Source organism: Diachasma alloeum, unplaced genomic scaffold, assembly GCF_001412515.2.
Source record: "Diachasma alloeum isolate Michigan unplaced genomic scaffold, Dall2.0 Dall_scaffold_00178, whole genome shotgun sequence".
Classification (NCBI taxonomy): domain Eukaryota; kingdom Metazoa; phylum Arthropoda; class Insecta; order Hymenoptera; family Braconidae; genus Diachasma; species Diachasma alloeum.
The window spans coordinates 636,790-663,905 of NW_021680344.1; the positions used below are offsets into that span (position 1 = coordinate 636,790).

The 27,116-nt window shown below is 37.5% G+C and overlaps 1 protein-coding gene across 1 annotated transcript; it reads right to left on the reverse strand.

Annotated features, from left to right (window-relative positions):
• Positions 1–1,897: 1,897 nt before the first annotated feature.
• Positions 1,898–26,334, reverse strand: LOC107039225 (aldo-keto reductase family 1 member B1). The gene is made up of 4 exons (XM_015258745.2): positions 26,202–26,334; positions 11,410–12,096; positions 4,033–4,181; positions 1,898–2,271 (listed from the first exon to the last, which is right to left on the reverse strand). Exons 1-4 carry the CDS (start codon positions 26,274–26,276, stop codon positions 2,229–2,231), a joined length of 954 nt encoding a protein of 317 aa, XP_015114231.1. The 5' UTR covers positions 26,277–26,334; the 3' UTR covers positions 1,898–2,228.
• Positions 26,335–27,116: the final 782 nt, after the last annotated feature.

Below are 27,116 nucleotides of genomic sequence, written 5' to 3' on the forward strand. Positions count from 1 at the left end.
TTTATCGCCTCGAAGCCTACAAATTTCTTTCGCGACGGCATTCGAATGTTACCTGAGAGATGGCGCAAAGTCATAGAAAACGATGGACAATATTTCCAAGATTAAATTCGTTCTTCTCTATTTTTTTATATTAAATAAATTCACTGAAAAATCTGTAAAAATTAAGTCACACACCTAGTATTTACTGAAATTTTCCTGATTTCTGTTACGTTTCAGGGAATAATGAAACTTACATTTGCAGTTCTCATTGATGTTCCCATGAGATTCTGAATTTTCAGTGACGAAATTCCTTGAAATTTTAGTGGAACTAAAATGTGATAACAATTCCCTGAAAGTGCATCGGAAATTTACAGCCAAAAAATTTTCAAGCGTCTAAAAAAATCGAGTTATGATGAACTTACAAAAATTCATAACTATCAAACGAAATATCTGCATAAGACAAGAAATTTTCTCATTCCCGTAAAAACTAGAGTATTGCTCATGACGACGATTAGAGATGGTCTTACCCAGGTAAGAATTACATCGGCTGACGATGAGGACAAGCCTGTATGAGCCCAGGGTTGGCCAGGCTCAGTTATTCAGACCTGGGATAGGCTTGGTTTCATCGTTCACTTGAGCTTCAAATGAGGATGATTAAAGGGGCCATGTGCGAGGCTCAATTCAGGCCTAGTCCAGGTTTTCAGTATTCAGGCTCAGTATGTCAAGGCTTATTCAGGACTCAGCAAGGCCTCGAAAATTAAAGTTACTTTCGATAAATTTCCTCAATTTTTATATCAATACGCATTAGCTAATGGTGGTGAAAACATTATCATCATCTACAAACATAGCTATAATTTTCCGCCAAGTTATATAAGCTACCCCCAGACCAGGCCTAGAGCAGCCCTTTGTGCACGAGGCTACATAATTATTATTATCCTTATCTATAATTGATTAATCAATCGATTCTGAACTCATAAATCCATCGGACCTATCATTTATTCAAGTTCAGGAACTTTAATTAGGATATCAACAAAATAACAAAATAACACTAACACAAGTTGAATTTTTATACCCGCAAAAAAATGTATCATCCTAAGAAGTCGCAGGTAGCCCAGTGGATAGCGCGCTTGTCTACGGATCAGAAGGACCCCGGATCGAACCCCAGCAGAGGAGCAAATTTTTAAATGTTTGATTTAGGTTACTCTAAATTTATAAAAAGGTTTATGAAGCAATAAGAAATTGTTTATACAAATATCTATAAACAATACTCCAGTTTATTTAGCCGAAGCTCGATTGAGCCTTTAAAATGTGGTCATTCAAGCCTTGAATCAAGCCTTGGCACCGAGCCTCGTTCAAGCCTTGCAGACTAAGCCTGAAACGAGATTATCATTTAAGGGCTGAAGGAGGATTGATCCAAGGCTGAGCCCCAGCCCTGATTAAGCATTTCCGAGCCTTGGTCCAGGGCTTGATGAGCCCTGTTTCTATCGTCAATTCTTACCTGGGTAGATATAAGTTCCTTTTTCTGATTCGAAAACTTATTTTCCGTACTGACCTTCACTTTTCCTCGTCCGGGGATTGGCATTGGCCCTTCTCCAAACGCGTAAAAGTGAAAATCACTACGGAAAAATATCGTTCACAACTAGGGCCCTGGGGTTTTTTTACTCGCATGGTTGGCCAGTCCTCGCCTTCGTCTCGGACGCCAACCCCACGCGAGTAAAAAACCCCATGGCACTCGCCCTGAAATATATAATTTCCAAGTTATGTGATGTGTTAGATGACATTACACCGAAGAAAACACTGGACTCATTTGTCTCATTGAAAAACAAAAAAACAGAGGGGTCTCATTTTGCCTCAGTCTCCCCTATTAGAACCATGCCCTTTTCAAAATCTGTATTTTAGTGCTAGAAATTGAAAACTTTTTCTCTCCATGTACATGAATTTATTTATCAATCATTTCTGTTTATTTTACAATTTTCAGGAAGTTGCTAAATCCAAACATCATCCGAAGTTGAGAGTCCGTTCGTCAAGTAGTAGTGATGACATGTGTCACTGCGGTAGTGATGCAAGTGTTTATCACAGTAATTCTTCAAGTGAGGTTGATTCCAAATTCAGTGATGATGACAGCAGTGAAGAATACTGGGAATGCTGTGATTGTGAGGGTAAGGCATTAGTCCACAATCAGAATTCAGATTTCCCTGCTCCAGCATTTCTTCATGAGATATATAATAATTAGGTTGATCCGGCCATCATTAAAATTCAGTATTGAATGGATAATGTTCGAGTTCACTGGCACTGCAAGAATTAAATCAAATATTGATTGATTTAAGGCTGCCCTTTTATGGACCAGCGACTGATATTTCATCGTCTAATTTAGTGGTAACGTAAATAAAAAATGAGTTAATTTTTTAATTCTTGGTGACTTTACATTTATCTTTGAAAAACAATTTGGAGAGAACAGAGCAGAGATCTTTTTTAGCTGCCAGACTTACTGACGAAAATGATCGTTTCACGTTTTCTCCTGAATTCGCTTAGTATCGTTATTTTATTCTATAATTGAGGAATTCAAAACATTAACTTGGCGCGTTTTACCACTTTGCTATTGAAATAATTGATTCAAATGAGCCATCACAGTGAATATCAGTGCATGAAAATCTAATTTTGCCATGTGTCTGGATACTTATCTTTAAGAGATAATTGTACCTCTTGCATGTTTTGAATTTTACAATCGTACAATTTTTTGGTCTCCAAAAGTTAAGATGTTTAGTGTGTAGGTCACCGGGGAGCGAACGGAACGCAATTTGTTCTTATTGTTCTTGAACTCTGATTCAATCGCTGAGCACGAAATTTTCCAATTTTCAAGTAACTATTCAAGTATGCATTTGAACATTTTTTGCATATTGATTTTATTTATCAGATTGATTGATTTTTTTCTCATCACCTACGGGTGTCAAATAATTTCTATTGGATGTTATTCTAATTATTGAAATAATATTAAAATGCGTCTCGAGTTAGTAAACCTATCGAGTATTTTCTCTCTTTCAGTTCCATGGTCCAACCCATACCTTTTCCATGATGCTCACTGACATTCGAATCACGCACCTACGCGTGAGGGCGTAATTGCCCCGAAACTTATAATTTTCCGAGTCATTTGTTCATATAACTTTCTTATGAAATCTGAAAAAAATCTCAAACTTATACGTGTTCTCAAGAAATATTTGATTTATCAGCCACTAGTTTTTCCTCAATAGTTCATTATTTTTGTGGGCTCCATGCAAATTTCCCTAATTGAAAAAACAAAAACAAATTTGAATGTTACAAAAACATTCAAATTTCATTTTTCTTCCTTGAGACTGAGATCTGAAAAAAATTCTCAATGATACAGTATGTTCAGCCATTTCATCCTTGAAATTTTCAACTTTTTTGCATTATTTTGACATTTCACGCGAAACATCTTAATAACTATGGACACGCTTAAAGTCCGTAGTTAATAAGTATGGACTCTTTTGATGAAGTGGTGAAACGTGATAAATTAAATGTTCACTCGTCATTTTCGATAGTACCACCTGACATTTAAAAAAGAAATACTCCCAAAAGACTTTCTTCGCAGCGACGATATTTCAAATGAAAAATGTTTCCTTACGTTTTCCCCTAAGATCACTCATTGATATAATTTTATATTCAACACATAAAAAATTATTCTGTGCACTTCCTCCCTCTCCATGACTAATGCATTCTCAAAAATCTGGACTTATCAAGTGTCTGACAAATGATCTTCATCAGAATTATCGATTTAGCGATTAAATTGTGAAACGTATCTATTTAAAGTTCATATTTTTTAGTTCATAAAAAAATTATTTCAGAATTTTCATTCAAAAATGTCCTTTTACAATTGAAAATCACTCATTAAATTACTCAAAGCGAATTGATAAAACATATTTGACTCATACACGAAATCGACTCATTACGCTTCACGAATTCGTTATTGAAATCAATGGAAATATCGATAATGAATCATCACAATAATGAATGAAAATGATATAATTCAATACTCACCCAGTCATGGAGCAAATTCTTCCATTACAATTAAATGAATTAATCAGTTCGATATCATCATTAGATAACGTGAAGTTCATTATGCCCTTATTCTCCATCATTCGTGCCTCTGATACAGTTTTGGGTATGACGATGTGCCCACGATCGACCTGACATAGACATAGCACGGATTATTGAATTACCTCTGCATGGAGAGAATGTAAAATTAAAAATTACAATGCGAACAAAGTAATCGAGGACCATGCCGAAACAACTTTAGAATTTTATTTACGAGACAGGCCGCGCGTGCTGCGCACGCGCCTTCTCATCTCCTCATGTAATAGCGTTTCGGTTTCAGTCTTACGCTTACGCTTATTCGAGATTTTCGAGATATTTCGAGATCGATTTCCTTTCTCTTTTTTACGATAGGATCTTGGCTGAATATTTAGATATGAATCCGAACTTGATCAAGTCAAATGTATGAAAACCGGATGACCTGTCTGTCATTATCAATAATAATTATCAATGATAACTAATTCAAAACAAAAGATGATTCAATTCTTTCACCGTAGGGCGTCTCTCTTAATGAATCCCTACCGTTATTACCGCTGAAAAAAGATAATTTTTTTACCGACGCTGGGGATCGATTTATATGATTTGTTTTGGTGTATTCGTTGAATTTATGATTATTCATGATCTCGCGGATTTGCGTGGGTATTCTCCGAGATAAAATATGTTTAATTAAATTTTTCTTTATTTCATTAATGAATAATAATAATGATAATAATAATGCCACTAATAAATAAATAAACATTTGGTAAATTTTTTTCTCAAGATCATTTGCGTGTAAATTTGATACTCCTCTGGTATGTAAAATTTAAATTTCACCGGTTTTTCGTTGCAAGGGTTAACTTGCCAATGCGGCCATCGCCCGAGGGCCTTCAGCCAGGGAATGTTGAATGTGGAGTGGATTTTTCAGTTGAAAATTCCGTGGAATATTCGGTTTGAAAATTGTGTTGAATTTTCAGTTCAATATTATGTGGAAAATTGTGATGAAAAATTGGTGTGGAATTTTGGCCCGGCCGGGGCTCGAACCTGGGAGCTTGAGGTTGTGAATCTCATGCTGCTACCAAGTGCGCCACACAGCCGGGTTGCTCTGGTATGTATTTACGGCACAATCACCCCTTCTCCTTATACATTTGAGAAGAGTTATCCGTTAATTAAATTAAAATTAATTTGATTTAATTATTTTAGTTTAATTTAATTATAGTATAATGACCCTTTTTAAAGATTGAAAATAATGATTGATAATGATTGATAAAATTTAATTTGAATAGTATAATAATAGTTGATTAAATTATCCGAAAAAACTTAATAAAATCAACGTCAGGTGGACCAGATCTGAATTTGATCATTTTCTCTTTAATTGACCCCGTTCAAATAACGATCAAATGCATCAAATCCGAATTTGATCCAATTGGGGTCAGGCAGTCTGACCTCAGGGTGAGATCATGCCTACCTGATCAAAACTTGATCTGAGCCCGCCTGCAGTTTTTTGGATCCGATCTACTGGATTAGAACTTGGTCAGGTTCTCATCAGGAATCACCGGGTCAGTCGATCCTTACAAAAACTAGATCGGGTTCTGATCGTGCTTCCGGTGGGCCTGAAGCAATTTCCACTCGGGAAACTTGTTTTATTGCATAGCGTGACATAAAATACAGAGCAGGAAAAACCCCAACTGAAAATTTTGAGGCCGGATTTACGTATGATATTTGGTGGAGTGACCCATATACAGTAAAAATTTTCAAAGTCACGGTATTTATTTCCTCGGCACCAGCAACATCTTGTGAACCATCGCTCATATTGCATAGCGTTCATGTAGAAGATCATAGTAAAACAAGTGGATAATCGTATTTTCTGGATATGGGTATGGTTTACGTTGCTAACAAATTAGCAATATGCTTCCGAATGGATTCTTTATTTTTGAAATTTATTACTCTTATTTTTTATTGTTTTGAATAGTGATACCCTGTGACGAGGCATATTCATTTATTTTTTATTATATAACAAAAACTTGGAATATATCTGATTGTATTTAAGCTCAAGATAATCATTAGAACGAAAGAGAAGCAAACGTGTTAGGAGTACTGAATTAATTGGAATCTGACTCAGTAGAGTCGGAAGCTGAGGAATATTCTTCTTTATCAGTTTCGTACCCCATTATACTCCATGCAGGCTGGGCATCATCATCGTCATTATATTTAGGGGGATCGTCACCAGTATCAGAAATGGTGGAATCATCATCATTCTTGGGATCGGGGGAATCGCCATCAGTCTTGGGATCAGGGGAATCGCCATCACACTTATAATCGGGGGAATCGTCATCATTCTTAAGGTCTGGGGAATCATTATCACTCGTAGAATCGGAGGAATCGTCATCACTCGTAGAATCGGAGGAATCGTCATCACTCTTAGATTCAGGGGAATCATTGAGGGCATCTTTGGAATTGTCCAGGTCTTCTGCAGCCTTCTCTTCAATTTCCGGTGGAGCTCCCTCCTCGTGTTTCTCATTCCTGGCGATGTGAGAAGTGTTATTTTGAAGAACATCCCCTTCATCACTCTTAGATTCAGGGGAATCTTTAAGGGCATCTTTGGAATTGTCCAGGTCTTCTGCAGCCTTCTCTTCAATTTCCGGTGGAGCTCCCTCCTCGTGTCTCTCATTCCTGGCGATGTAATAAGTGTTATTCTGACGAACATCCCCTTCATCCTGGATTGATGCAACTGCAGCATCCATCTGCATCTGCATTCTCAACGTATGTCCTATCTGGGTATTTTCCGCCTCCGCTGGGTCATTGGAATCAATGAGGAAGTACCCTGGTAGGATTAGGAAAGTCTTTCCAGGTTGGTTATCGTTAATTCTCATCTGATCGTCGACCTCGCCAGAAGCCCACGTGGGGATATCCCTCGACCTGCTGAATGGGACTGCCTTAAATTTCACACTAGCTGGACTCACATCTCTGTGACCATCACAGCTTTGTTTTTCTTTCCTTTTTGGGGCACCGCACTGATTCTCGGAATGCAGGGAGTCATTGTCGGAGTTACTCTCGTCTCTCTTTGATGGGGTGCACACCGGTTGGTTCCCCATGTAGACGTCTGGCGTTTCCAACCGCAGTTTCTTCGCAACCGGCCTAGCATTCTGAGCCTGCGCCATGATCGGAATGGTCGATTCGGTTTGACCCTAGTATTTTTCTAATAATTGTCGTAGCGTTTTCAGCATGGGAGCACGAGTTCACACAAATCACTGCTGAATACGCTACGACAATTATTAGAAAAATACTGGGGTCAAACCGAATCGACCATTCCGATCATGGCGCAGGCTCAAGACGCTAGGCCGGTTACGAAGAAACTGCGGTTGGAAACGCCAGACGTCTACACGGGGAACCAACCGGTGTGCACCCCATCAAAGAGAGACGAGAGTAACTCCGACAATGACTCCCTGCATTCCGAGAATCAGTGCGGTGCCCCAAAAAGGAAAGAAAAACAAAGCTGTGATGGTCACAGAGATGTGAGTCCAGCTAGTGTGAAATTTAACGCAGTCCCATTCAGCAGGTCGAGGGATATCCCCACGTGGGCTTCTGGCGAGGTCGACGATCAGATGAGAATTAACGATAACCAACCTGGAAAGACTTTCCTAATCCTACCAGGGCACTTCCTCATTGATTCCGATGACCCAGCGGAGGCGGAAAAAATGCTGGATGCCTTGGTAGGGGAAAAAACCCAGATAGGACATACGTGGAGAATGCAGATGCAGATGGATGCTGCAGTTGCATCAATCCAGGATGAAGGGGATGTTCGTCAGAATAACACTTATTGCATCGCCAGGAATGAGAAACACGAGGAGGGAGCTCCACCGGAAATTGAAGAGAAGGCTGCAGAAGACCTGGACAATTCCAAAGATGCCCTCAATGATTCCCCTGAATCTAAGTGATACGATTCCTCCTATTCTACGAGTGATGACGATTCCTCCGATTCTACGAGTGATAACGATTCCCCAGACCTTAAGAATGATGACGATTCCCCCGATTATAAGTGTGATGGCGATTCCCCCGATCCCAAGACTGATGGCGATTCCCCCGATCCCAAGAATGATGATGATTCCACCATTTCTGATACTGGTGACGATTCCCCTAAATATAATGACGATGATGATGCCCAACCTGCATGGAGTATAATGGGGTACGAAGCTGATAAAGAAGAATATTCCTCAGCTTCCGACTCTACTGAGTCAGATTCCAATTAATTCAGTACTCCTAACACGTTTGCTTCTCTTTCGTTCTAATGATTATCTTGAGCTTAAATACAATCAGATATATTCCAAGTTTTTGTTATACAATAAAAAATAAATGAATATGCCTCGTTACAGCTTCTCAATTGGAGAAGCCATCGCCTCCTGGAAATTCCCCATACGGGACCCCCGAATATTCAACACCTGCAATAATCCCTTGCGAGACATCCCTGGATTGTGGTCATCGTCACCATTCACCCGTGGAGACCGGCTGCGAGTCAAGAAAAGGGACAAATAAGGGATACTGAGAGAATAGTAATCTATATTCTTTTCTAAATATAATTATGATCGTCAAAAGACGTAAATAAGGCCTTTACTGAGATCTAGGGAGTGGGGGAGGCCAGGTAACTTTTGTACACCTAAAAAGGGAGTGACTCTAATGTANGAAATGCCTTTTACTTGGATCTAGGGTTATGGGTAAGGCCAGGCAACTTTTGTACACGTAAAAAGGGGAGTGACTCTAATGCAGAAAAAGGGGAGAAGCTAGTCGTGTCGAGGGAATGCAACTAAATATGAAAGTAATGACTGAATGGGGAAGAAACAAAAGAGTGTAGGCTCACAGTTGGGGGGTATGAAAAGGAATACTGTGGGGACAAGAGGGAAAATGAGGGGGGTAACTCGTACTCACGATGGGACTTCACTCTGGCGAACACGTGGAATTCCACCGGCGCCTTGCACTCCTTCAAAATACCAGGGCGTTTTCCTGGAGAGCCTCCTTTCCACCTCGGGGTTTCCTGGGCACCAATACTAGAGCGGGGATGAGCTCGATGTATCAAAAGTCCTCTTTTTATCCGCCAAATAACTTCCGGGCGAATTTTACTGTATTGACTATTACTACTTTCGGGGTACGTGGCGACTCACGGGGCAGCTAGTGCACGAGTGACGGTCTTTTCTTTTCCTTCGCGATTCGTGGGGGTTCGTCAGGTGTCGAAGTCCTTCGGGTTTTAATTCGGGAGCAATCGGGGCCAATCAGCACGGGTGAGTGGTGACGATGACCATAATCCAGGGATGTCTCGCAAGGGATTATTGCAGATGTTGAATATTCGGGGGTCCAGTGTGGGGAATTTTCCGGAGGCGATGGCTTCTCCAATTGATTGGGTGGGGCCGGAACTGATGTCTTCCTTCGGCTGATGTCTTCGTGATGTCCAGGGGCAGGGGTAGAGAGGCGATGAGGGGAAAAGTGAGGGAAGGGGTATCCAACGGTGGCGGGATTTACATTTTAGGGGGCAGTGTGTAGTGGGAAAAAATATGTAGAAAAGTAATAAAAAATAAATGAATATGCCTCGTCACAACCCATATGACCCCGTGTGACCCCCATATAAGGCCATATTACTCCAATATGACCTCATACAGCCCCTATATAAACCTCACATGAACCCATATCACTTCATATAACCCTATATGAGCCCATATGACCCTCATATTGTCATATATGACCTCCATATGAATCCCGTATAACCCCATGCGATCCTCATATGAGCCCATATCATCCCATATGAGCCCATTATGACACCATAACCTCATATAACCCCCATATGACCTCCATATGAAGCTTCATATTGCTATTATGCAACTTAATAAATAGTTATACTATTTTCATCATCTGCGCACTTCACCGAGAAAGCATCAAAACAATCTTTTTGAGCCGTGATCTCATTGATATCACTGTTACTCTTTCCAGTTTATTATGAAAAAAATGAAAAAAAAATCTCACAAACTATATCAGTAGCGAAGTGGTAAACCGGTTTCAGTGAATTTATCTCCCAGTTAATTGTTTGAGGAATATTTCCGAATCTAACGGAGATAGCGAAATTTTTATAATTACATTTGTTACAGCTCTCAATCGGCTCTACAAAAAAGGTTACAACAAAAATTTGGCCAGCTCCCTTAGATTCCGAGATATTTATTAAAAACTGGTCAATAGTCAAAATTGACTTATACCGTTTTACCAGTTCGCTACTGATATGCTGTAGCTCAACAGTGATAGATGTGATCCGCATCATATTCTGATAGAATCAAGAGACTATCAATACAAATTTTTTAAGCAATGATTCATTTAATTCTAATAACAATTTTTGAACTGAGCGTTAAAAAATAGATTTTTGAAAAAATGCCAATATTTCACAAACTCTATGAATAATTCAACTTTAATTGGTGTCGATAAATAGAGCCTATTAACGTCTATATCCATGGAGAAATTCATGAGATTTCATCAAGCTCCTATAAAGAAAATTGCGAGAGGAAAATTAAAAAAAATTTCACACACATACATACATACAGACACCATCTAAAAATCCCATATTTTGACTTTTTAGACCATATTTAGTTACCCTGACACAAAAATTTGGAAACTTAATTTTGAACGATTCCAAAGCTTCTATTCGGAAGCAAAAATGATTCAATTCAGTTTAGCATGCGAGTGTGGTAATTTCTCTGAAATTTTTGTCTCCCTGTGTTTGACCATTGAACATTGGAATTATAATCGACAATGGAATTATACAGAGGACCTCAAGTCTTGTCAAGCACGGCTAAGTTTATGTCTACTACTAGCCATATCTCAGTGAAAACGCATAGTTGATCTTAAATACTCTAGTAGAAATTATCCGAGGCTCTGAGACATTGGCTGCTGCAGTGACGTTCATGGACTATGTTGTTGGAGCTCTGTGCGACAGTGACGCGGCGCGCTCCCATTCCTTTATTTTATCAATATTCATAATTCAGAGCAATGATTATTCATTAGAAAATCGTTGATCCTCCACTAACTGATTTAACACGTCACAAAGATGTGGAACGCTGTATAAATTCCCTTCTTTAATGTGAAAAAAAACAACTCAAAACTTGCGCCGGAGTAGACATAAACGTAGTCGTATTTGGCGTGACTTGAAGTCGCGGTGTAAATAGCCGATTTGGGGAGTACTTGGTCACGAAAAACAATCTCGCATCAACACCACAACGCGGTGCACGCAGCGTTGGACTTCTTTTAGGCGCGGGAGTATACATAAACTTAACACGACTTAAGGTTCTCGTGTAATTAGCCCCATTGATAGTATACCTGATAACGAAGTACCACTTGAGCAGTGGTTTTACCGTAGTTATCAGCGATAGATCTCAGCCTAGGATCGTTGAGTAGTTGCGCATCCTCGGGTTTTGCCCACGGTCTGTCTGGTGACCCAAGTGGACTATAAGCGGTTATGACTATCCCCTTGGATTTACAGAAATCGGATAATTTGGATTGGGTCAAATATGGGTGGCACTCAATCTGATTGTTCACTGGCTTGATCTTACAGTTATTCAAAATGCGATTGATTTGGTGGGAATTGAAATTACTCAATCCAATATTCTTGACCAGACCCTTCTGGACCAAATTCTCCATCGCTGTCCACGTGTCGATATAATCGACATCATTCCCATGAAATTGACCACTTGGAAGAATTGGAAATAGTTCGTCACCCTCTTTGAAACCAAATGGCCAATGGATTAGGTAAAGATCAAGATAATCGATGCACAAATCTTCTAACGTGTTTTTTAGTGCAGGCTCCACCAGTGCTGGGTTATGCATTGTGCACCACAATTTACTGGTCACAAATATGTCTTTACGTTCTACTACACCCTCCTGGATTTGAGTTTTTATTGCTTCACCAATTTCCTTCTCGTTGCCGTATACTGGGGCACAATCCAAATGTCTGTAGCCCATACTGATGGCTGTTTTTACTGCTTCGTAAACTTGCCCTGGGGCGGACTGAAATGTTTATGTTTTCAAGAATATTTACAGAGTTAATGATTTTGTAAATAAGAGCAGACTAGTCAATGATTTGAGGGTGTAATGCATGTCGTAGAGGGTTAAAATAGAAGGCTTTAAAAGAAACAGTTAAAAAACCATTTATTTCATATTTTTTCATGAAAACAATAAATATTTATGAAAGAGAGGAGAGAAAAAGGAATTTGTAAATTTTAGTTCACAAACAGTTCACATATTGATGTCGTGAAATATGGATTTTCAACTCCTAACCAAAGTGTGAAGCCAAATAAGAATTCAGTTCAAATATTAAACCCTTAAATAGTCGCACGCTGTGGGAATCCCCGCCGTTTTTCGATTTTTCCTTTGACACAAAAACGTCGTGAGTGAAAAATTTGTATTCCCACTTTCAAATATATTGAACACATTAACCATTCTGCTTCTGAATGGAAGCTATGTAATTGTGATTTTTTTTATTACCTAATTTTGGGTGGGAATGCCTAGAAATGTCATGAAACTAAAGAGGTGTTTTCAAAAAATATCTGTATGTACACTGAGAGAAATATCGTCTTAATATCACAATTAATTTCGTGCGCCAAATGTCTCATCTCTTGACGATAAATTTCTTGGGATAAGAATTCCAGATAATGTATCAGACAATGTCAGATTTTGGTGAAGTGTTCATGACTTGAACATGAACCTTTCATGATAAAGTGAGAATTTCTTGCCACAAGAAATCGGTTTTTTCTTGTCATAAGATGAGAAAATAACTATAAATATTTAAAGCTTCGATTCAGTGAATCATGAATCAGAGACGTTCATATTGAATGAATAGAAAGTGTATGCAGAGAAGAGCCTCCAGATATTAAAAAAATATAACCGTCGCTTACGCTCAATCACTTTAAGTTCGAAAGGAAGCAATATCTTTCCCCTCTGTCAAACTATTCTTGTCTGTGAAGGAATATCAAGCTATATCATTTCGAAAAAAAACATTATTTTTTCATTCAGTACCTTCCTCCTTAGCCCGAACAGCATCGATTTCTTGTCTGAAACCTACCATAAATTGGTCTCATATCTATGCAATGTTTTTCGCTCAAGAAGTGATTTTGTGATACACGGAGAGAATTTTTCTAGAAAAATTCTAGTACGAGTACTGGAAAAAATTACAATTCACTGTGTAACGAACCACTTGATTTCCTCTTTCTGAAATACAAGCGTTCAACCAGTGCTAGACCGAATGAATCGGAATACCCTCGGTGAACTGCCTTTTAGCTCTAGAGATTTCCAGGATTCGTCAAATTTGAGCGATACTGGTACAAATACAAAACTCACTAAACGGACGTTTGTTTAAACGAAGAATAATAATTATATTTATTCAACTTTAAACCCTAAAACTGATACATACAATCTCATGGATTTTGTCTATTTTATAACCTTAACTTCTTACAACAGTTTCTGTGCAATTTTAAGGGGGGTGGGTATCCAATTTTCCCCTTTTCTACTGTTTATTATTCAATTTCTTCTTGAGAATTCTTAAAGCTTAATGGCGTTAAGCCTACACAAGTCAAAAAATTATTACTCTAGTTACTTTATTACATGAATTTATGAAATCCAGTTTACACTGAAATATCATAACCTTTGGGTAATACTCAAGAATAGCTCTCTGCTTTTCTTATCTAAGACATCCAGTTTCTATACTGAAATATCAAAGCCTTTTGGGTTTTACTCAAAATAGTTCCCTTCTATTTCATTCTATTCAAATCGTCCTAACTTTTTCTCTACCTGTATCTGCTGCCTTGGTACCCTTTGAAACTATCACCGGGTAGAAACCACTTGTTTTAGTTTCCCTAACGCCGCTCCGAGGTAAAGCCACATCGGAGCAGGGTTTCCTATGCGACCGCTGTCGAGTAGAAATCCCTGGCTTTAGTCATCCTAACACTGCGCCAGGGTAATGCCCCACTCGAACAGGTATCCTACAAGACCGCCACCGGGTAGAAACCACTGGTTTTAGTCGCCCTAACACTGCTCCACGGTAGTGCCCCTGTGGAACAGGTATCCTACCCTTCTTCGGGGGTAGTAACCTCCGAGTCCGGGATTTCGTATGGACGGAGGAAGGAGTCCACGGGCAGAGACCACTGTGGACAAGGATTCGGATACTACAGCGGTAGAAACCAGAAGTAGTAGGAAGGAATCCACGGGTAGAGACCAGTGTGGATAGGGAATGGAGGACTACAGCGGTAGAAACCAGAAGTAGTAGGAAGGAATCCATGGGTAGAGACCACTGTGGATAGGGAGTGGAGTACTACAGCGGTAGAAACCAGAAGTAGTGGGGAGGAATCCACAGGTAGAGACCACTGTGGATAGGGAATGGATTACTGCAGCGGTAGAAACCAGTAGTAGGGAGGAATCCACGGGTAGAGACCACGCGGACAAGGATTCGGATACTACAGCGGTAGAAACCAGAAGTAGTGGGAAAGAATCCACGGGTAGAGACCACTGTCGATAGGGAGTGGAGTACTACAGCGGTAGAGACCAGAAGTAGTGGGCAAGGATACCACGGGTAGAGACCACTGTGGCTATGGGTTCAGGAGCTACTGCGGTAGGGATCAGTCAGTAGAGGATGAGTCCGTTGCCAGACTGATTTTTCGTCGCGAGCTGCCTGCTTTTATAGGCGCTCAACCCCGCCAACTAGCCTTCCCCCACTCTATATCCCACTCTCCCTCTCCGACTTTTTGCGCGCAAAACGCTCGGTGTTTCCCGCGGGCGCTTCGACGCCACCTAGTTTGGGCGCGCGAAAGGCTCCGTGTTTCCCGCGGCGCTCGATTCGGGCGCGCGCTTCCGTTTTTAATTTCGACCTGTTCAATTTTCTCAATTTTTCTTCAAAGTTCACTTTTTCTTTAACTTTTGTTTCAATTTCTTTGCTTATTCTTTTTCTCATACGCTTTCCTATATTTCTACAGAAATTTAAAGCTTTTATTTTCTTTAAACTTTCCTAAAATTCTTTCCTTATAATTATTCATTTTAAATTAATTTATTCTCGTTGTGACAGTTGTCACAACTGGCTGTGAGAAATTCTAATGCTATTAAGGTAAACTTTCTTGGTCAAATTTCTGGGGATTTCTGTGAAATTTTCACAGAAATAAGGGAGAAAAATTCACGTTTTCCCCAATAAAATTTTTAGTGTCGGCACTGGAATTTTTTCCTGGGAGTCATTTTGTGCCTCTTTCCTGGGCTTAGTACTAGAATTTTTCTAACAAAATTTCTCTCCGTGTATATCGATTTTCCTCTTAGTGCACATTCGGTGAAGAGCTGCGTTCACTTATGAGGTTTAAAAAATGAAAATCGCGTGAGTTGTCCCAAAAGTCGTATAAACATTTTTTTTTATTTTCCCGAAAATTTGGGCCAAAAGGTCGTGTTTATACTTTCCCAGGGAATATGAAATCTCAACGTTTTGGATGATTCTGAGCCATCTGAGCTCATTTTTTCGAGACAATTTTTTTCATCTTTTATGCGTCGTTTTTTCAATTTTTTGAAAATTTGGGCCAAAAGGTCGTATAAACACTTTCCCAGGGGATATGAAATTTCCACGTTTCAGATGATTTTGGAACATCTGAGCCTCACTTTTCGAAACAATTTTTTTTATTCACCTTGAAGTGAATTTGGAAGTATTTTGTTTGATTTAATCAAAGAGTCGTATTCTCATGTTTTCGAGGAATTCGCTTTTAGCTCACTAATTTTTCATGCCTTCTCCAAATCAGTGATTCATTACAAATTGATGCTCTTCATGATGCTCAGATAGTGTTCTTCGTAATCCAATGTACAAGTGAGGAATATAAATGGTTGTCATCTTGAGATGTTTGTAATTTTTCCAAATTTTGAAATATTCTATTAACCAATAATTTAGGTAGGAAGATTGACGATTATTTCGATAATCGAACATCAAGTACCTAAAATTTAGAAGTAATTTGTTAACTAAAAATTTATATTTCTATATTATCAAATATTTTATTCACCATTAATCGGAAAATTTAGTTTTTAAATTGTATAATATTTTAAATTTGTTAAATATAGTTAAACTTTGAACAATATAAGGAGATAATCCTTCTGAATATTGTCAAAACCTAATATTATTGGCCATCCCTGATTAGTAGTCAACTGGCCACGGAATTTCATTTTTTTTCTAACAGTGTGAGACATAGATGTCAGTCGTATCGGACGTCTCGCACCCGATAAGTTCAAGTTTTACTCGGAGTCACCGAGTAATGATGACAGAAATCACACTCATAATAACTACCCGATAGGAATCGGGAAGTTAATAATAGATGAGGGTACGAGAAATTACAACAAATTCATACAGATGATGTATAGATAAATCTGAAAATTTTTAAAAATAACATGATGTTGGAAAAAATAATCATCGTGCATAATGTTGAGAATCTTATGTATAAAACAAAACCAAACAAACCGCAATCGATATTAAGAAATGATGTTTGTGTAAATCATCGGATTACCTTTTAGGGAATCTTTATATCTCAAAGCACCAGATAAAAGCAATTCTATTTTATTGTATTCGATTCTGCAATTTTACTGAAACGGAAGCCCCCGAAAATAATTTCCACTGATAAAATATTCTCAACATTGGTACCTAAGTGCACGGCGTCGATGCAACAAGATTATAGTTTATATATAAGGATTCTTTACCAAACCCAGTTGCACCAACCTCTACTAATTTATTTAAACAGTCTGTTCGCAAGTTCTCATTGATTTGTTCGTAAACTAATTAGTATTTGAAATTATATAATTGAAAAATCGAGTTTGAATTGGGACACTGGGAAATTATTGGATGGGTTATTTTAAATAATTAGGTTTCAATATCCAGGTGAAGCCTAAAGATCCCCAGGAAATGATACTTTTAGATGATTATGAAGTTATAAAAGAATGATTGAATAAAAAATATATGATCATTTATTTTGAAAAACATTCATTTTTTAAATTTTGTAGGAATTTCCACTATACCCGTATCAATTTTTATGCGTTACATAGATTTTTTTGTGATGGGTGGCGATTGAGTTTTTTTCCCCGTTGAAAAATTTTCGGAAATTTTTTCCTCGTCAATCCTTTCTCGGCGAATTGGTCTTATTGAGAATAATTTTCCTTACAAATTTCTTCTTTTTTTCGCTCTTAGAAGGGGAAAAACGAAAAAATAAATGACAGAAATCCTTTTTTTTTCATTTGCGATTGTTTAATCAATTTATTATTTACCAACCAATGTTGATATGCACGTTTTAAATTCATATTCTATTTTTTATATATTGCTGATTATCTTGAAAATTCATAATTTTAGCTCGTTGGAATGTTAGTATTTATGTGTAGTTGTAGATGTTCTATTTTCACTATACAAGGCAGAATCGATCCTTTCGTTTCGACGAGGAGTTCAACTGCCAGAGAAGATTATTCCAAGAGCTTCAAAATAAACGGGTACTTCCTAACAATTTCGTTTCATACAATGGAATAGTCGAGTTTCGCAGGTTAAAAAATTCCTCAGCACTTGCGGCAGATATTTTTCCTGCGAAACTTGACGCATTTGTTTATATGCATGGAAGTTTGAGGGAAATACTCCGATTCATTTTGAAGCTCAAGGGGTATTCCGCGGATTATGTTCCCCATTACCAGTTCCGTAAGTAGAATTGCGGTATTCGGTGTCAGCGTGGTACAATGGACAATTTTTTGGTATTCTACTTGCCAACGGGAAATTACCGACATAATTCTCTTTTGATTGGACCACGGGACGTTGAACACCACAAGTCTCGCAAGGGTGATGGGGAAAATAATTAGATGAAAACCACACGCAGAATATAATATCGTAAAGATTACCACGTGGAAATTAGCACATACACTGTTAACAATTTTGGTCTGAATTTTCCGTGGCAAATTCTGCAAATTTTCATCGTGTTCAAGTACCACTGAAATGTCAGGAAATCTTGTCATTGAAAAATGAAATTTTCCGTTGATTTTCTGTTCAAATGATCTGGAAATCAATCAAATATTTGATTTTTCAGTTCAATTATTCTGTGAAAGTTCAGAAAAATCCGGAAAATTCAGGGAAAAAGTGAAAATTCATGTCATTTTGTTTCTGAATATTCATGTTCCACTAAAAATTCAATCAAGTTGTGAAATTTCCATCTCATTCCCACTCAAAACTTATGAATTTCTGTGAATTCTACTTCAAATTAGAAAATTTCATAACTATTTTTTCCCTAAATCCGACTCAATGTCACTCTCATGAGATTTAGTATAGTACCTTTCAAAAAATTTCTAACAGTGTACATAATTGCCATCTTGTCATTGTATGAAGGAAACTTAGTAAATAAAAATGTAATCCATTTTAAAGCACCACCAGCCGTCAGCACTGGTGACATTTCAAAGTGAGGATTTGACGAAAAAGCTTTTATGTTAATAATTGGATTCCTCCTTTTAACTCAATCTCAATTCTCAGGACACTAGAAACTCGATAAAACTTTCAGGAAAGTCTACACTCCATCAAAGTATGAGATCATGATTTAAAATACTCTTTTGTAGAACATTACGTGGTTTGTTCCAGTCACATTTTATGAAACACGCTCGAATTGAAGAGGAAATATTCTCAACGTTGAGTAAAATGCACTATCCGTAGGTTGCATATTTATTCATACAAACCTATTTCAATCCGCGATCAATAAACCATTCACAGCAGTATATTCACTGGAAATACTGGGCAATTAATTTTGGATCGGACAAAATCCAAAATTAATCTAGCACTTGGACTGAAAAATTTAGTAAGTAAAAACGAGGTTGCTCGTAATGAATGGAAATCGTGGTATTTTAAGCAAAATTTTATTCCTTGCGTTACGACACGAGGCGTATCGCACTTTTAAGTCACAATAGGGACTAAATAATGAAAATGATACAAGAATATAGGTACTTCGAAAATAATTTTTTTCACATTCTCATGAAAACCGCCATCATTTTCATTTAAAACTGTATAAATTGCAAATTTTACTGGTTTTTCGTTGCAAGGGTTAACTTGCCAACGCGGCCATCGCCCGAAGGCCTTCAGCCAGGGAATGTTGAATGTGGAGAGGATTTTTCAGTTGAAAATTCCGTGGAATATTCGGTTTGAAAATTGTGTTGAATTTTCAGTTCAATATTATGTGAAAAATTGTGACGAAAAATTGATGTGGAATTTTGGCCCGGCCGGGGCTCGAACCTGGGAGCTTGAGGTTGTGAATCTCATGCTGCTACCAAGTGCGCCACAGTCGGATTAAAACTGTATATTTTCATCACAATGATGCAAATTGTTGTTTGGACAACGGGGGGGTGCAGCGCCGGCACAGGAGGGGGTCCAGGGGGACGAAGTCCCCTGGCAAGGGGTGTTGGGGGGGCTTNGGGGGGGCTTTGCCCCCCCCCCCCCCACACTGAAGAAATAAAAACATCAAAAGAAAAAAAACCTTTATAGAAAATATTTCATCATCATTTTGTAGAATTTTCTACTGAGTGAAATTTTTTATTCTTTCAAGAATAAAAAAAAGTTAATAAAAAAAAATTTAATAAAAAAAAATATTTGCTTGAATTGCGTCCAACAGTTATTTTTTTTACTGTTTCATTTTGCCCCACTGTTTTATTTTTCTCCGCTGCTTCATTTTGCCCCACTCTCCCCTATTAGAAAAAATTACTATTCACTTGTTTCCATTTTCAATATTGTTTTGAAGATTTAAGTTATGTTTTCACGTAAGAAAATATTTGACATTATTTTTACTTCCATCATACTATTTAATGGAAAATCAATTCTTTGGAATCCTTATATCAACTTCACATCTTATCACCAAACAGTGGAAATTATTATTCCATTTAAGAATCATCCAGCAATGTCCTCGATTTTTTATGATAAACAAATTACTTTTATTTTCGATATTCGATGAACGTACCGACGAATTTGGATTTGGCTTACAATATTCGAATTCTATTTGAATTTATTTAATTCCTATTGAAGGTTAGGCGGTGTTCTGAAGCGAATTGGAGAGGGAGAGTTCCGTTGTCCCCGGTAGCTCAGTTGGAAGAGTACCCGGCAATTCAAATAGAATTCGAATTTAGAGAGAAAAAATTCCCGCAGCACGCAGCCAGGAATCGAACCCGGGACCTCCTAGTTACGCGCCGCTTCCTCTTCCAATTGAGCTACCGGGGACTACGGAACTCTCCATGTCCAATTCGCTTCAGAACACCACCTAACCTTCAATAGGCATTAAATAAATTCAAATAGAATACCATCATCATGATACCGAAAGAATTACGTACAGTTGTAGCTGAACTGTACGTAAACATACTATTTACGAATTATTTAATGACGTATTGTGCTCTCATTGGTCGGGGAGGGATAGAGGCGGTACCACGTTGTAAATAGTATTTTTGTCATTCCGGCCGTGAGGCAGCGCTTCACGGACGCTCCGCTCCGCTCCGCGTCCGTGAATCTCTGCCTACGGCCGTCATAACAAAAAATACTGTTCGTCATACGGTCAAAAAAAACTTTTCTAGCTCATATGATTGCAGCCCTCGCCTTCGGCTCGGGCTACAAACTCATATTCGCCAGAAAAGTTTTTTTCGGCCTAGTGACGAAATATACTAGTTTCCGGGCTGCTGCGATGAGGTTTTTTACTCGTGTGGCGTTGGCGTCCTAACCAAAGGCGAGGACTGGCCAACCACACGAGTAAAAAACCCCATCGCAGCAGCCCGGGACAAGATTTTTTTGTAGTGATTTTCAAGTTTTCGAGTTTGGGAAGTATGCAATACCAATTCCCAGACGAGAAATCGTGAGAAGCAGTACAGAAAACACGATTTTACATCCCAAATAACGGACTGTAAAATGGCAGTTTTCATCAGAGTGTGAAGAAATAGTATATTGCGTCAATAGGCCGAAAAAAAATTTTCTGGCGGATATGAGTTTGCAGCCCGAGCCGAAGGCGAGAGTTGCGATCATATGAGTTGGAAAAGTTTTTTTAGGCCGTATATCGAATTCGTAAATCGGGGCCTACGTCCAGAGTGACGAAAAATAACTTTCGTCACGAGGACGTAATACACCAGGTTACGGTTGAGTGAAAAGTCACGAGCCACCTGCTAGCAACTTTTCACTCGACCGTTATTTGGTGCATCACGTTCGAGTAAAATAGCTATTTTGCATTAGAAATAACACGACACACCTTTAAATTATAATCGATATTACACGTAAGAAACATAAGGAAAGAATTTAATACATAGACAATGTTGATGGTTTTTTTAAAATTAAGGTGTTCTCTTCTGCACATCACCGGCGGGTGAAACGGAAAGGGAGTCTTATTGTTCTCAAGCCCTGATTCAATCGCTGAGTACGAAATTTTCCAATTTTCAACTAACTATTTCAGTGTGCATTTGAACATTTTTTGAATATTGATTTTATTTATCAGATTGACTAATTTTTTTCTCATTACCTACGAGTTTCAAATAATTTTTATTGGATGTTATTCTAATTATTGAAATAATATTAAAATGCGTCTCGAGTTGGTAAACCTATCGAGTGTTTTCTTNCATATTCGCCAGAAAAGTTTTTTTCGGCCTAGTGACGAAATATACTAGTTTCCGGGCTGCTGCGATGAGGTTTTTTACTCGTGTGGCGTTGGCGTCCTAACCAAAGGCGAGGACTGGCCAACCACACGAGTAAAAAACCCCATCGCAGCAGCCCGGGACAAGATTTTTTTGTAGTGATTTTCAAGTTTTCGAGTTTGGGAAGTATGCAATACCAATTCCCAGACGAGAAATCGTGAGAAGCAGTACAGAAAACACGATTTTACATCCCAAATAACGGACTGTAAAATGGCAGTTTTCATCAGAGTGTGAAGAAATAGTATATTGCGTCAATAGGCCGAAAAAAAATTTTCTGGCGGATATGAGTTTGCAGCCCGAGCCGAAGGCGAGAGTTGCGATCATATGAGTTGGAAAAGTTTTTTTAGGCCGTATATCGAATTCGTAAATCGGGGCCTACGTCCAGAGTGACGAAAAATAACTTTCGTCACGAGGACGTAATACACCAGGTTACGGTTGAGTGAAAAGTCACGAGCCACCTGCTAGCAACTTTTCACTCGACCGTTATTTGGTGCATCACGTTCGAGTAAAATAGCTATTTTGCATTAGAAATAACACGACACACCTTTAAATTATAATCGATATTACACGTAAGAAACATAAGGAAAGAATTTAATACATAGACAATGTTGATGGTTTTTTTAAAATTAAGGTGTTCTCTTCTGCACATCACCGGCGGGTGAAACGGAAAGGGAGTCTTATTGTTCTCAAGCCCTGATTCAATCGCTGAGTACGAAATTTTCCAATTTTCAACTAACTATTTCAGTGTGCATTTGAACATTTTTTGAATATTGATTTTATTTATCAGATTGACTAATTTTTTTCTCATTACCTACGAGTTTCAAATAATTTTTATTGGATGTTATTCTAATTATTGAAATAATATTAAAATGCGTCTCGAGTTGGTAAACCTATCGAGTGTTTTCTTTCTCTCAGTTCCATGGTCCAACCCATACCTTTTCCATGATGCTCACTGACATTTGAATCACGCACCTACGCGTGAGGGCGTAATTGCCCCAAAGCTCATAATTTTTCGAATCATTTGTTCAAATAACTTTCTTATGAATACTGAAAAAAATCTAAAACGTATACGTGTTCTCAGGAAAGATTTGATTTATCACCCACTAGTTTTTCCTCAATAGTTTATTTTTTTGGGTGTCATGGAAATTTTCCTAATTGAGAGTCGGGTAACCTCACAGGTTATAGCTAGAGGGGTTACAAAAACATCCCAATTGCATTATTTTTTTTCTTGAAACTGAGATCTGAAGAAAATGTGCAAGAATTCTCAATGATGCAGCATACTTGGAAATTACTCCCATGAATTTTCCAATTTTTTTTCATTATTTTGGTTTTTCAAGCGAAACACCTTAATACGAGCCAAACCCACTGTTTTGGGAAGTCAGGCCTCCTGACATCATTTTTTCCGTAGATGAGAAATAGAACTGTTAAGAAGACAAAATAAATGTTAAAATTGAAGAATAAAATATTAAATTTGAGAAAAATGTTATGAAAACTTGTGGTTTCGAAATGGACAGAGAAATTAAATGACAGAGATGGGTATCATTAATCCTAGTCGCCGCAGAATGTCGTTTTTGTTTTCTTACCGTTGACTGGCTGAATGGAAAAATCCGAAAAAATTTGAATTCGTCAATTCAAGTATCTAGAAAATTATATTAATTTGTAAAGTCGTTTATATTCAGGATTTTTCAAGAAAACAAATGATTTCGAACAGACGAATAATGTTTTCCCGTGTTAAGGGGTAACAGAATGCCGCCAATTTTCCAAATTTTTGAACAAATTTCCTGTCGAAAGTTGTCGATACGTGTAATTTTAACGATAATCTTTCTGAAATAAAAGTATGCGATATGGTGTCCCCACAACGTATGGGCAAAGTAAATTTTGAGTCACTTCAAATCATATCACTGTACCTATATAATTGTCATCTTGTCATTGTACGACAGAAACTCGGTAAATTAAATTGCAATCCATTTTAGAACTCACCCACTTTACTGGCAGCCCAAGTTCAAAGCCGGGAGTTAAAGTAAAAGCTCCTATTTCAGTAATCGGATAATTTATTTCAAAATCTCGATTCGTAGGACACTAGAGCATGGATAAAATTTTCCATAAAGTCTATACTCCAACAAACTATTAAACCATGACCTAAAAAAACACTTTCACATAAGAAACACAATTCACTTCCGTCACATTTTATGAACCACCCTGCACTGTGAGAAAAATCAACATAATTTCATTTTTCATTTTTTCATTTTATTTCATAAAGACCCAACAGCACAAGGCCAATTATAGGATTAAACTAGTCTACATACAATATAAAAATGAAATCATTAATCGATAAAATGTGACAAAGCTGTCATGACGGAAAGCATCACTGAGTTCAAACAATCCAGAAAGTTATACGACCAAGTATCCCATCCATACAACTTGCATCATAATATGACAAAATTAATTTCTTGAGTGGAGAACATTGCATGCATATTCGATCAATTCATGGTAGAGTTCAGACAAGAAATAGGTGCTCTTCGGGCAAAAAGAGGATGATACTGACTGAAAAAATTACAATTTTTTCTGGAAATTAGATATATTAATGCCGCGAGAGACTATACGAGACATCACGAGACAATACTTTGGAGGGATTGTCTCGGTTTCAGTGAATGCAGAAATTTTTGGTCTCGTCTCAGTCTCGAAATACGCAGTATCGACTTCTCTCGTGATGATTCCGAGTCAATTTACCTCACCTCGGGGTCCAGTTGTTCGCATTTTTTTATATGTAGAAAATCGAAACGAGGCAAAGCGAGACAAAAACCGATATTTTACAGTAACAATACGAAAAACATGAGACGGAGATGAGATAAATTGATGTGGAGTCATCACGAGAGGAGTCGATAGTGCATATTTCGAGACTGAGACAGGACCAAAGATTTCCATGTTCATTGGCACCGGGACCATCTCCAAAGTATTCTCGTGATGTCTCCTAAAGTCTCTCGCGGCATCACTAATTATAGATAATATTCCTGAAGAGACAAAGTAAGTTTGAGAGAAGAAACAGACGTTATTGATTTTCTTCAAACTCTTTGCGGAAATATTTGAAGGTTCTCCCTTGTACAAATTCTATATTCGTTCAATATGAAAGTCTCTGATTCATGATTCTTGAGTCCATGATTCATTGAATCGAATTTTTCAATATTTTTAGTAATGTCCTCACCTTTTGGCACGAAATACACGATTTCTTGAGGGAAGATATTCTCACTCTATCGCCGAGTGTTCGTGTTCGAGCCATGAATATTTCACAGGATTCTTACACGGTCTGACTTGTTATACGGAATTCTTATCCCGATCGTTTTATCCTCAAGAGATGAGACATTTGACGTCAGAAATTAGTTTTGTAATATAATGTCGATATTTCTCCAAGTGAGGGTAATAATCAGCTAAATGCGAAGATTGTCTATCTATTTATACAGACCTATTTAAATCATAGATCAATTCAACCATTCACAACGGCGCGGTTGCCGGAAACCGGTTGCAGGTGAATTAATTATCGTAGTAGTAGATTTAGCACTTTGGAAATAAAAAATATACTAAGATCAAAAACTAGGATACTCGCAATAATCAAAGATTGTGTCATTTTAATTGTATCTAAAATTAACCGACAAGCTGCTGAAAAATCGAATTTTTCGTTTAATTTTGAAGGCAGTTTTTCCGATTGAAAATTTTTGTGTGAAATTTCCGGTACACTTTTTGGAAGTTTTTGTCGATTTCAACTGCCATATTAGATTGGAAATTCAAATAAATTAAAGAATTCTCGTCTTTACGCTGCTTAACATTCTGAAATTTTCCTGAATTTTTAATGAAATCTAAAATTTCATTTTTTTTTTCTAAGTGTTTCTAGAACAAGCGAAAAAATTGCATATCATGTGTGCAGAATCTTTTGCTTGTTAAATTTAATCACCACATGATTTTTTAGTTGAATGATTCTTCTTGGAAATGAAAATGTTTTTCTGCCTGTGAGCTTCCTCGTGGGATTATAATATAATTCTTAGATAGATGCAGAAAAACAAAATATCTGTTGCTCGTGATGGTACCCAATTTTTTAAGGAAATCCGATTCATAGATTTGCATTACATTTTCAATCAGAACTGCCGATGAGAAATCTTTCGATTTAGTAATGTAATAATTTCTTCCAATAATTGAAAATTGATATCTTTAGGGACACAGAAAAAGCGCTTGGGTTTTGTGAAGTCTTATTAATATCAATCAACTTGATTATGGTAAACGCAAAATGTATTTTGTTGATTTTTTTATTGTATTATGTTATGTATTACCTCTTCGAGGCGAATTAAGAGGGAATACAATGCTAATATTTGGAAGGATGTGGGAAGATTATTGACTTTCGAATGAAATTAATTCTAGGACTTAATTTATTGTTTTATTTTCGTTCTTACCTTCCATGTCCCCAGTCCGAGAACTGGCACGGAATTACCATTATTGAACACAACTCGAGACGACATTGTGCTCATCTATGTTCAGGATAAGAAGGATACGAATGAAGTAAACACGACAGGTGTTAATTTTCAGATAAACTAATGTTGCAATGACCAAGTTGCAAGTACATATAGAGTGCTGTTAAAAAAATCATTATCTGTCCAATGGCATTTTGAACTCCATATCTTATCGTTGCATCGATCGATAAACCACAGAACATAAACATGGATTACAATTTTATAGGAGGATGAAAAATGAGGGAAATATAATTCTCTGACATCTTAAAGTAGCATGAATAAAAAAAAAAGATTATTCATTATTGATAATTTTTATATGCATTTCAAATTTGATTAATATGAAAAATGAATCCATCAACTTCATACTTTCATTATTATTGTAAACCATTAAGGTATATCCCTGCAAAACCCGTTTTTCTCAAGATTGTTTCCATATTTTTCATAGATAATGTTTGTAATAATTTCCAGCTATTGAAACAAATTCTTAGTAGCTGTACCACACAGTTTAGGAGATAATAAATAAAGAAATGCGGGCTCCTAACACGCGAGGTGTAGGCTAAACGGGGGTTATGGGCCCGCCCGAACTCGATTTTTCAATCTTATGAGAAAACGGTTCTTACGATATCTTTAAAAAACTAATTCGTGATAGATTGATAAATTCCAAATACGGTAAATTTTTTGTAAAATTATGTACTGCATAGCTTCTACGCTATTCAACTCTAAAAAATGAAAATTTCGTGAAAGCATTCCTAATTTGATTCAAAAAATTAATTAACAAAGAGTTTGTTACAATAGATTCTCTCTAACTTCTCTACTCTCTAACCTCCCAGCGATCAACAACCGTGGGGAGAGTGTTCC